General features: G+C 32.7%; 1 protein-coding gene across 1 annotated transcript in view; it reads right to left on the reverse strand.

Annotated features, from left to right (window-relative positions):
• nAChRalpha2 (nicotinic acetylcholine receptor alpha2) overlaps positions 1–12,500 on the reverse strand; it is a 216,233-nt gene that overhangs the window by 67,602 nt on the left and 136,131 nt on the right. The window contains exon 2 of the mRNA XM_068387421.1: positions 2,784–2,893. Within this exon, the coding sequence (XP_068243522.1) occupies positions 2,784–2,893 (110 nt within the window). The remainder of the gene's footprint in view (positions 1–2,783; positions 2,894–12,500) is intronic.

The following is a 12,500-nucleotide window of genomic DNA, read 5'->3' on the forward strand; positions in this document are numbered from 1 at the left end:
TGGTGAATACTTGATATGTTCGTGAGAAAGGGAAAAATAATGATCAATTCCTCTACAATCCAATCCTCCTCTGAACATGTCAAACATAGACAAGAAAAGCCAGCAAATTGTCAATCTCGTTGCAAAGGAAAGATTAGTACCTCGCTATCTCAATTGCAATAGTGCAAGATCACTTGAAGAGTTTGTTGTGGTGGGGTGTTATCAAAATCTGGCGTTAGGAATTGTAATTTTGTTCTTGAAAGAAGCTAAGACTCTCTCTCTCTCTCTCTCTCTCTCTCTCTCTCTCTCTCTCTCTCTCTCTCTCTCTCTCTCTCTCTCTCTCAAAATAGTAATTACTAGACAAAAAGTTGTTTGCGAAATGCATTCGAAATGAGCATCAGCTCCCTATCACTTAAGTGGTTGTTGGAGTTATCAAAACTGGCTTTAGGAATTGTAATTTTGTTCTTGATTACTATAAAGTATTCTAAAAGTTTCATTCTAGCTGTGATCAAGTTGTGGAATGATCTTTCTAATCCGGTGGAACTTGTAAAGTTCAACCTTGCAGCGAATGTTTTATGTTGAACAGGATGGCATAAATATTTCTATATAGTTTTGTATGAAAGATCTATTTAAAAGTTATTACCATTATTTTAATTGTTCATTATATCTGTTTTGTTACTTATTTACTTTCTTCACTGGGCCATTGTTCCCAGTTGCAGCCCTTGGGCTTATAGCATTCTGCTTTTCCAACTAGGGTTGTAGCTTAGTTGGTAATAATAATAATAATAATAATAATAATAATAATAATAATAATAATATTTAATAATAATCCAATCCGTTTTTATTCATTGCCTAGACTGGAGAAATATAGTATTTTACTTAGAACCTTAGATTTATTAAGTTATGATTCACTGATTATTAGCATCAAAGTTCAAATTAGTACAAAATCACCGTTGCTACTCTAATTATAGTCAACAATAAGGGGTCGTTACGTTCGGAAAAGTAAAATTTCTAAAATACCTAGGAATAATTTGAATATTCTTTTACGAAGTTACATTGATTTTTCATGGAAGTTTTGAACCTGATGATGCGATGAATTGTCATTATTTGGTTTTCAGGCTCAAAATGCAGCTTATACGATAAGTTAAATAAATTAATGAGTAAATCTGAAATGTATGTTTGCATTAACTTCAACATATAGAGTTCTTACGCAGACATTCCGAAATTATACTGCAAAATATTTTTCGAAAGATATAACATTTTTAAAGCCAATCAAACTGATATGTCGATAAAATCAAATTAAAAAAAGCATTTACAAACAATTTAGAAATATCAACATATATTTCTTCACCGACATTTAAGACAAACAAGACAGCGAATAAACATTCCGAAGAATTAATCTGGGAAGAATGTGTACTATTTTCTTAAGCCTATAGGTTTTTTTTTTTTGCACCGAACGCGGCTACCAGGCTGTGTGTTCGTATTTGATTTAGAAGACAATCAGGAACACTGTCTAACAGATAAAACAAACCCCAGTAACACGAGATAGCTGTGGGAATAGGCCCATATGGGAATTGAATCTGGGAGAGTATTGATTCGCCTTCGGTGAGGAAATGTTTGAGCTCAGTCTTTTACTAAAATAAAGCCTTGACTTTATTAGGATGTCTGATCTTATAAGAAAAAAATGTCTACTTGTTTATATGTTTACATTATAAAAAACAATGTTATTTGCAATGAAAAATTAAAAATATTTGTCATTGGCATGTCTGTGGTTGAGGAAAAAATGCAAGCTTATTTGCAATGACAAAAAAAAAAAAACTTTGAAAATATTTGATATAAAGGTTAAAGGTGTCTGGTTTCAGTTCCAATTTCATCAGAATAGATGATCATCAGACCGTCAGCCGGACAAACCCGAGGGATTCAACTCTAGTGAATAACTTTGCTTATAAATTGAACAAAATAAAAATAATTTTGCATTTACATGACATTCTACACAAGAGTATGGCCATTCGCACGTCAAAAATTCGCACAAACAACAAGTAACAAAACATGCACAAAATAACTAGAGGGACACTTAGTAGAGCGCAGACCTCCGCCATGGCAGCTTATTTATCGACATTTTGCTCGACCTTAACCGTGACCTCAACATGTATCAATTGACGTGGATTTTCATACACTCTAAATATGAATGAAGTTTGAAGACTCAGTAACAGCGATGTCCAAATTTATGGCTGATTACTTGAATTGTACATTTCGCTTGACCTTTGACCTTCCAAAATGTAATCATTTCCAGATTTTTACATGGCAGGTAATCCCTGCAAGTTTCATTACTATTAAAATTGTGGCTAGGAAGTTGTTCACAAATAAACACAGACAAAAACACACACAAACAAACAGACACACAAACGGGTATAACATAACTTCCTACCAACTTCGTTGGCTGAGACAATAATGGAAGGGTCGTGATGCCCCGCCCCCTTACACACACACACAAACAGGGGTATAACATAACTTCCTAGCAACTTCATTGGCTGAGACAATAATGATAGTAGTAAGGGAGGATCAAGATGCCCCCCCCCCCACACACACACACACACAAACAGGGGTATAACATAAACTTCCAACCAACTTCATTGGCTGAGATAATAATGATAGTAGTATGCGAGGATCAAGATGCCAACTCCCGGAAAAAATTATATTGATGTACGGTCAAAGTCACAAACAGGGGGGTAAAACAAACAGGGGGTAAAACATAACCTCCTTCCAACTTCGTTGGCGGTGGTACAAAAAGTAACGTGACTCACTTGTTGTAGAGGACAATATCCGGAAGCCAAATGATCTCTGAGGGAACATATAGTTCGGTGACCCCTCCGTATTCCTCGGGGTCCCAGTGGAATTTGTGGTCACGCCATTCCTGCGGGAGAATTGAAAGGGGAGACGGTTGTTATTATTAATTATTATTGTTATTGTTATTATAATAATTACTGTTATTATTATCATTATTATTATTATTATTATTATTGTGAAAGGGGAGACAGTTATTATTATTATTATTATTATTATTATGATTATTATTATTATTATTGTTGTTGTTGTTGTTGTCAACATCATCATCATTATTATTATTATTATTATCATCATCATTATTATTATTATTACTATTATTATTGATGATGATGTCGTTGTTGTTGTTGTTGCTGTTGTTACATGCTAAGCTATAACCCTAGTTGGAAAAGCAGGATGCTAAAAGCCCAACGGCTCGAACAAGGAAAAATAGCCCAGTGAGAAAAGGAAACAAGGAAATAAATAAACTACAAGAGGAGTCATAACCATCAAAATGAAATAGATTAAAAACAATAACAACATTGAATTATATCTTTCATATATAAACTTAAAAAAAAAAAAGAGTAAGAGAAACAAGATGGAACAGCGTGCCCGAGCACACCCTCAACCAAGAGAACTCTAATCAAAGAGAGTGGAAGGCCATGGTACAGAGGGTACGGCACTACCCAAGACTAGAAAACAGTAGTTTGATTTTGGAGTGTCCTCCTAGCAGAGCTGCTTACCATAGCTTACCCTTACCACGAGAAAAGTAGCCACTGAACAGTTATAGTGCATTAGTTACTATTAATGCATGGGATATGAAGAATAAAATATTAGAGGCTTTAAGTAAAAAGCAAGGAGAACTTTAGAGTTACTTGCTTTAGGGTACACTCGGTCACACTATTCTATCTTGTTTCTCTTCCGCATGTTTTAAAGTTTTTTTTTTATAGTTCATTTATTATATGAAAGATTTATTCTAATGTTGTTTAATTTATTCTGAAATCATTTTATTTTCATTGTTCATTTCTTCTCTTGTAGTTTATTCATTTCCTTACTTCCTTTCTCTCACTGGGCTATTTTTTCCCTGTTGGAGACCTTGTGCTTATAGCATCCTGCTTTTCTAACTAGGGTTATAGCTTTGCAAATAGTAGTAGTATTAATAATAATAATAATAATAATAATAATAATAATAATAATAATAATAATAATGATAATAATAAATACTGTAATGTACTACTAAAACATGAATGATATTTATTTCAAAACTTATACGGAAATTATATACACGCATCCATAATGACACATAGGGAGAAGCCAGATTATAATGAAAGAAAATATGATAAAATATAATTTCTTATGAAATAGTTCATATATGATTAAAGTATTTTTTTTTGCTAATACATCACGATGGAATAGACACCACGTTAAATGGCGAGTGTGTGAAATAAACAATGTCAGTAATTTTCTCCTCATAATAGCCCTTGGATTTGTAAATCTAGAGAACTAACAAACATTACACACACACACATAAATTACTTATTGATAGCAATATTATCTGGCGTCGGGGCTTAATTTCTTATGAAGTAAGGATGGAAAAGACAAGAGGAATGTAGTGGCACTGAGCCAGTCCACTCACGGCTCAGTATAAGGGGGAAGAATCGTGTGTACACAAAACCCCCTTACTGAGCATATATACACCTTTATGTGTATAGTGTTTGTGTATGTATATACACCTTACTTAATTTCTCGATACATTATAACCCTAGCTGCATACCATTCCTATTTATGATTATCATCTATTTTAATGAAGTCAATGGCGAAAAATGTATATGTACTCTCCTTTTTAGTAATATCTCTTATGTTTTCATTCTGCTTCGCTATAACTCTCTAACGAGATTATTAATCTTAATGTATGTTGGAATAGTTGTGATTATTAATATACTTGTTACTGACATAAATTGTCTTCAACTCTTCCCATCAAATGCAGGAATATAAAATGTTCAAGTTGGGTGTAATAAAAGGTCCTTGCAATTCTTTACTTACGTGCAAAAAATTATGCCATTCCAACTCTGTCATCAACTATCATTTGTCAAACAGACGACACCCAAGACTAAAATTAAAGTGATCTACACCACCTTTTGTCAAATAGAAGACACCCAAGACTAAAATTAAAATCGTCTATACTGGTTCGATTCCTGGTCGGTCAGAGTCTATTGTCTTTGACTACACCCAAGACTAAAATTAAAACTATCTACACTACCTTTTTTCAAACAGACGACACCCAAGACCTAAATTAAAGTGATCTACACCACCTTTTGTCAAATAGAAGACACCCAAGACTAAAATTAAAATCGTCTACACTGGTTCGATTCCTGGTCGGTCAGAGTCTATTGTCTTTGACTGCACCCAAGACTAAAATTAAAATTATCTACACTACCTTTTTTCAAACAGACGACACCCAAGACTAAAATTAAAATCATCTACACACCTTTTGTCAAATAGATGACACCCTAGACTAAAATTAAAATCTACACTACCTTTTATCAAAGAAACACGACACCCAAAGCGAAAATTAAAATCATCTACACCACCTTTTGTCAAATAGACGACACCCAAAGCGAAAATTAAAATCATCTACACTAACTTTTGTCAAATAGACGACACCCAAGACTAAAATTAAAATCATCTACACACCTTTTGTCAAATAGACGACACCCAAGACTAAAATTAAAATCATCTACACACCTTTTGTCAAATAGACGACACCCAAGACTAAAATTAAAATCATCTACGCTACCTTTTGTCAAATAGACGACACCCAAGACTAAAATTAAAATCATCTACGCTACCTTTTGTCAAATAGACGATACCCAAGACTAAAATTAAAATCATCTACACCACCTTTTGTCAAATAGAAGACACCCAAGACTAAAATTAAAACCGTCTACAGTGGTTCGATTCCCGGCCGGTCAGAAGCTATTGTCTTTGACGACACCCAAGAATAAAATTAAATCTATCTACACTACCTTTTTTCAAGCAGACGACACCCAAGACTAAAATTAAAATCATCTACATACCTTTTGTCAAATAGATGACACCCTAGACTAAATTTAAAATTATTTGCACCACATTTTGTTAAATAGACAACACCCAAGAGTAAAATAAATTATAATAGTATCTACACCACCATTTGTCAAATAGACGACACCCAAAACTAAAATTAAAATGATCTACACTAACTTTTGTCAAATAGACGACACCAAGACTAAAATAAAATAAAATTATCTACACTGCCATTTGTCAAAAAGACGACACCCAACTAAAATTAAAATCATTTACACTACCTTTTGTCACGACTACCAAGACTAAAATTAAAATCATCTACACTAACTTACAAACCGGAAAGGAAGGAGAGGCTGTCACACAGTTTTTTTTTTCGTGTACTGTACAAGTAATAAGACATTTCATTAACATTATTTAATAAATAACCAAATCCAATAACAACATGATAAAAAATATTATTACTCAATGGAATTCCATGTAATTAACTTGAATATCACGCCACGGTCTAAAGGACTCTATAAAACTACCACGCCACGGTCTAAAGGACTCTATAAAACTAATAGATTAATAAAGAAAATTTTGTCCAAATCAAATTTCTAAATATCTAAACGACAGGTTCTATATCCAAACGACTTTGAAACCACTTATGGCTATTCTTAATAATTGCATAAATTATCTCTCTCTCTCTCTCTCTCTCTCTCTCTCTCTCTCTCTCTCCCCCCTTATCATTATTGGAGGAAGTAAGAACAACTCCGAGTCTGTCTTCCTTATTTTTTTAATCATTTGGTCTCGAACTCACAAAGTCAACAAGTTCAGATCTTTCCAGTTGAGCTGACTTTTAGTTCTTGCTTTTTTTTTTCTTTCGTGGCCAACTGTCGCGTTAGATGCGGACATATATAAGTTTTGGCTTTTGTTTTTTATTGAGCGGAGAATCTACGAAGTTGAATATGATAGTTTTTTTGTTTTTCTCGAGTTGATATCCTACGAAGTTAAATTTGATAGCTCTTAAGGATAACTATAAATTTTCAAATCGATAATCACTAAAATATCTTATATCATAAAGAATTTATAATTTCGATTCAATAATCACCAAAATATCTCATAATATCATAAAGAGGGTTATAATTTCGACTTAATTATAAATATCTCTTGATATCATAAAGGTTATAATTTTGACTCTACAATTACCAAATTATCCAATAATATCATAAAGAGGGTTATGATTTCGATTCTACAATCAATAAAATATCTCATAATCTCATAAAGGTTATAATTTCAACTCAACAATCACCAAAATATCTTATTTCTTGAAGAAAGTTATTTTGCTAAGAAATGGGGTTATATTTTCGACTCAACAATTAACAAAATATCTTATATCACAAAGTTATTTTGCTATGAAATAATACATTTCGACTATTTCCAAAGCTCACACATAATGAATGAATGATTTAAAGTTTTCAGGCATCCTGACATCTAAGGTCATTGACGCCGGAGCTCACACATAATAAACAAAAAAAATCAACCTACATTTTCCTAAAAAAACGAAAAAGAGAGTTTCTTCTCCACACCACTGCTTCACTGCCTCAGTTCTTTAATAAACGTTTCTTCTTCTTATTTCCCCTGACATACTGTTTCCCATTACACCGTCCCTCCGTGTTCCTGATCTCTGGCTGTCTGCGGGACTCAGCAGCCAGACGAGCCGGAATCAACCAAGGGAGCGAGTGAAACTCCCAGAGATTGCTATCAGATGTCAACTTGTATGCAGACTCTAGTCAACAATGACTCCCTCGGCCTTACTTGTCGATCGCCAAGATTGAGTAGCCGGGAAAAAGAATTCATGGAGAGAGAGAGAGAGAGAGAGAGAGAGAGAGAGAGAGAGAGAGAGAGGAACATATCAAGAGCATAAAAAGAATTGGAGAGAGAGATAACAGGAACATAAAAAGAATTTGAGTGGGAAATGACAAGAACATAAAAAGAATGAGAGAGAGAGAGAGAGAGAGAGAGAGAGAGAGAGAGAGAGAGAGAGAGAGAGAGAGAACATGAAAAGAATTGCAGAGAGAGAGAGAGAGAGAGAGAGAGAGAGAGGATAACATAAAAAGAATTGAGAGAGAGAGAGAGAGAGAGAGAGAGAGAGAGCATAGGAAGAATTAGAGAAAGAGAGAGAGGGAATAACAACATAAAAGAATTGGAGAGAGAGAGAGAGAGAGAGAGAGAGAGAGAGAGAGAGAGAGATATGACAGGAACATAAAAAGAACTGAAATGATTTTATGGGCGAATCGAAAAAGCAACACGAAGTCTTTGGAACTGCAAAGGACTGGAACACACCGAGTGAAAGAAACGAAATGGACTAGGGAACAAAAACAAGAACAGTGATGAGAATAAAAACAACCGAAAGAGCCAGATACTCCTTTAAAATGAAATGGAAACGAGCAAAGGATACCAAACGAATAAAAGAAAGAACATTTTGAAGTAAAGTGAAGGAAGGCGATAAGAGACTAAAAGAAATTCCATAAAGAGGAGGGGGTAAGAGACTAAAATAAAATTTCATGAAGAGGAGGGGGTAAGAGATAAACAAATTTCATAAAGAGGAGGGGGTAAGAGATAAACAAATTTCATAAAGAAGAGCGGGGTAAGAGACTAGAAGAAATTACATAAAGAGGAATGGGATAAGAGACTAAAATAGATTACATAAAGAGGAATGGGATAAGAGACTAAAAGAGATTTCATAAAGAAGAGGGGGTTAAGAGACTAAAAGAAATTTCATAAAGAGTAGGGATAAAAGACTAAAAGAAATTTCATGAAGAGGAGGGGTAAGAGACTAAAAGAAATTTCATGAAGAGGAGGGGGTAAGAGTTTTAAAGAAATATCATAAAGAGGAGGGAGGTAAGGGCCTTAAAGAAATTTCATAAAGAGGAGGATAAGAGACTAAAAGAAATTTTATGAAGAGGAGGGGTAAGAGACTAAAATAGATATCATAAAGAGGAGGGGGTAAGAGATTTAAAGAAATATCATAAAGAGGAGGGAGGTAAGGGCCTTAAAGAAATTTCATAAAGAGGAGAGGCTAAGAGAGGAAGGGATCGGAGACTAAATGAAATTTCATAAAGAGGAGGGAGGTTAAGAGATTAAAAGAAATTTCATAAAGAGGAGGGCGTTAAGAGACTAAAAGCAATTTCAAAAAAATGAGGGGGGTAAGGAAGAGGAGGGTGTAAGAGACTAAAAGAAATTTCATATAGAGGAGGGGGTTAAGAGACTAAAATAAATTTCATGAAGCGGAAGGGGTTAGGAGACTAAAAGAAATTTCATAGAGTGAAAAGGGGTAGACACTAAAAGAAATTTCATAGAGTGAAAAGGGGTAGACACTAAAAGAAATTTCATAAAGAGGAAGGGGTTAAGAGACTAAGAGAAATTTCACACACAAAGAGGAGGGAATAAGAGACTAAGAGGGCTAGGGAGGCCATTCAGCTTTTATGTACAACTTTATGAAAACTCCGTAGTTGTACTATGAAGGTAAAAGTTATTATTATTATTATTATTATTATTATTATTATTATTATTATTATTATTATTATTATTACTAGCTAAGCTAGTATGTTATATGCCCAAAGGGCTCCAACAGGGAAAAGAAGTTGAAAGAGGATGGGCAGTAAGATAGATTCATCTATTTGGGCATACATTCAATGTAAGCATAAGACACTTATGAAATCAGTCTTATCATCATCAAAATCACTTATTTAATCATGATAACTGACCATAAGCAATTGATATTAATGAAAAAATAATCAAATAAATAAACAAACAAGAGGGGGCACTCAGTAGAGCGCAGACCTCCACCGAGGCAGCTTAATTCTCGTCCTATTGCTCGACCTTGATCTTGACCTTTCACTTTAACATGTATTAATTGCTGTGAATTTTCATGCATTCAAATAAGAACCAAGTTTGAAGTCTCTGTGACAACGATGTCCAAATTTATGGCTCATTACGTGAATTGGACTTTTTGCTTGACCTTGACCATTGACCTTGACGTTCCAAAATTTAATAATTTCCAGCTTTTTACATAAAAGTTAATCCCCGAAAGTTCCATTACTCTACGATTAAAATTGTGGCCAGGAAGCTGTTCACAAACAAACAAACACACAAATACGGAGTAAAACATAATCTTCCAATTTCGTTGACGGAGATAATTAAATGAAAGAAGAATACAGGAATGTAAATGTGAATAGTTTAAAACGGAAATTAAAATAAAGAATAAACAGACAATGTAAACTGCTATCCACAACAATTCCCCCTAAAGCATTTTTTCTGATGACAAGGTGGAATGCATGAAAGGGGATGGATTCTTCTGCCAATTGTTCGCTGGATCCCTAAGCGGTATTTTTGCTGATTGCTTTTCGATTTAGGCACGTGAAGTGGAGTAAACGTTTGGTTTGTTATTGAGATAGATATATATATATATATATATATATGTGTGTGTGTGTATATTAGTAGATTCTGTATATATATATATATATATATATACACATATTGATAGATTATTAGATTATAGATATATATTTAATAGATAATATATATTTTAAATATATATATATAATATATATATATATATACTGTATATATATATATATATATATATTATGTATATATATATATATATATATATATGTATATGTAAAGTATTGAAACCATTCCATAATTATATATACATATATCATATAAATAAAAATGTATATATATACATATATATATATATATATATATATATACACACACTCATGTATATATATTTGTGGAAAATTACAATACTATATATATATATAATATATATACTAGATGTATATATATATATATATAATATATATACTAGATGTATATATATATATATATATATATATATATATATATATATATATATATATATATATATATATATTTATATATATATATATATATATTTATATATATATATATATATATACACAGTAGATATGAAAACCTTTATACTCGTAAATATTATATCACATACATAATTCACACACACTCACACACAAACGTACACACACAAACACACACCTATACATATATATATATATATATATATATATGTATATATACAGTATATATATATATATATATATATACATATATATGCCATTGTCAGCTAGGATTTGACTAAATGATCTAGAATGAGTGTTCGATATACACAAACACTCTAGTATCTGATTGGCTACATTACAATTACGCTTCAATTTAATAATACTTCTATAAACAGAGGTCTATTATTTCATATATATATATATATATATATATATATATATAGAAGGTATAAAATAGTGTAGTGCACATACGGAAAGATATCCCCATAAAACGTAAGAATATTGGAGTTTTCCTATGATGTGGACTTCATGCGAGTGGCAAAGGCAGGTGTTGGGGCAATATCTTTGAGATCGACCACTTATCTACATGATAAGCGACCAAGGTGCCTCTTAACCCAAGGCAGGACCTAGGAGGACCTAGGCAATGGCTACCGATGAGCAAATTGGTAAGACTTCAGGCATCTCTAACCCCCTCCCACTTTCCTACCTTACAAGGATGGCAGACACTTATAAACTATCAGGCTTGAAAGAGCTCGAACTTCCCTCCAACATATTGCGAGACAGGAATGTTTCAGGTAGGCTATCACAGGCCCTATTGGACAAAATACAGTGAAAACTAATGTTTCAAATAGGCTATCACAGGCCCTATTGGACAAAATACAGTGAAAACTAATGTTTCAAGTAGGCTATCACAGGCCCTATTGGACAAAATACAGTTAAAACTATAGTTTTTTATTTATGAATTCTCAACCTATTCAACGTTCACAAAAGATTTTTTTTTTATTCACACTATATAAAAGTATGCTCTTCGCACTCCCCAAGAGAGATTAGTTCACCAAACTTTCAACTGGGCTCCACAAGGCACTAGAAGAGTTGGAAGATCCAGGCCTACATGGCTGAGAACTATGAAATGTGAAGTATATGAGGAATGAGGAAGTACTGATTTAAAAGCTCAAGATAGAGACGACTGGCGAAATCTAACCGAGGCCCTTTGCGGCAATAAGCGTAGGAGGATATGATCATGATGAGGATATAAAAGTAAATAATTCCAATGAATATTGTGCAAACAAATATCAACAGGGATATAAAATACAGTATATTCGAAAGCAAGAGGCGAAAGAAATAAACTCCAGTATAAAAGCGATGCTATTTTCCAAGCCATTAATATTAGTATGGGATAATTCCCACAATTCATGATGATAATAGCACAGTAATTTTTTTTTTTCTGACAGGAATTCCTTTTAGCACTTATTTGTATTTTTGTTGGAGCAGATAACTGAACTGTATTTCTTTTTTATTACTTCTTTTTATGATTCAGTTATTACTGTATGTAACACAACACACAAGTATATGTATGTATATATATATATATATATATATATGTATATATATATGTATATATGTGTGTGTATGATACACACACACACACATATATATATATATATATATATATATATATGCATTTATGTATGTATGTATAAATATACAATATACAGTATATATATACATATATATACAGTGTATATATATATATATACATTTATA

Source organism: Palaemon carinicauda, chromosome 14 (assembly GCF_036898095.1).
Source record: "Palaemon carinicauda isolate YSFRI2023 chromosome 14, ASM3689809v2, whole genome shotgun sequence".
In the NCBI taxonomy this organism is placed as follows: Eukaryota; Metazoa; Arthropoda; class Malacostraca; order Decapoda; family Palaemonidae; genus Palaemon; species Palaemon carinicauda.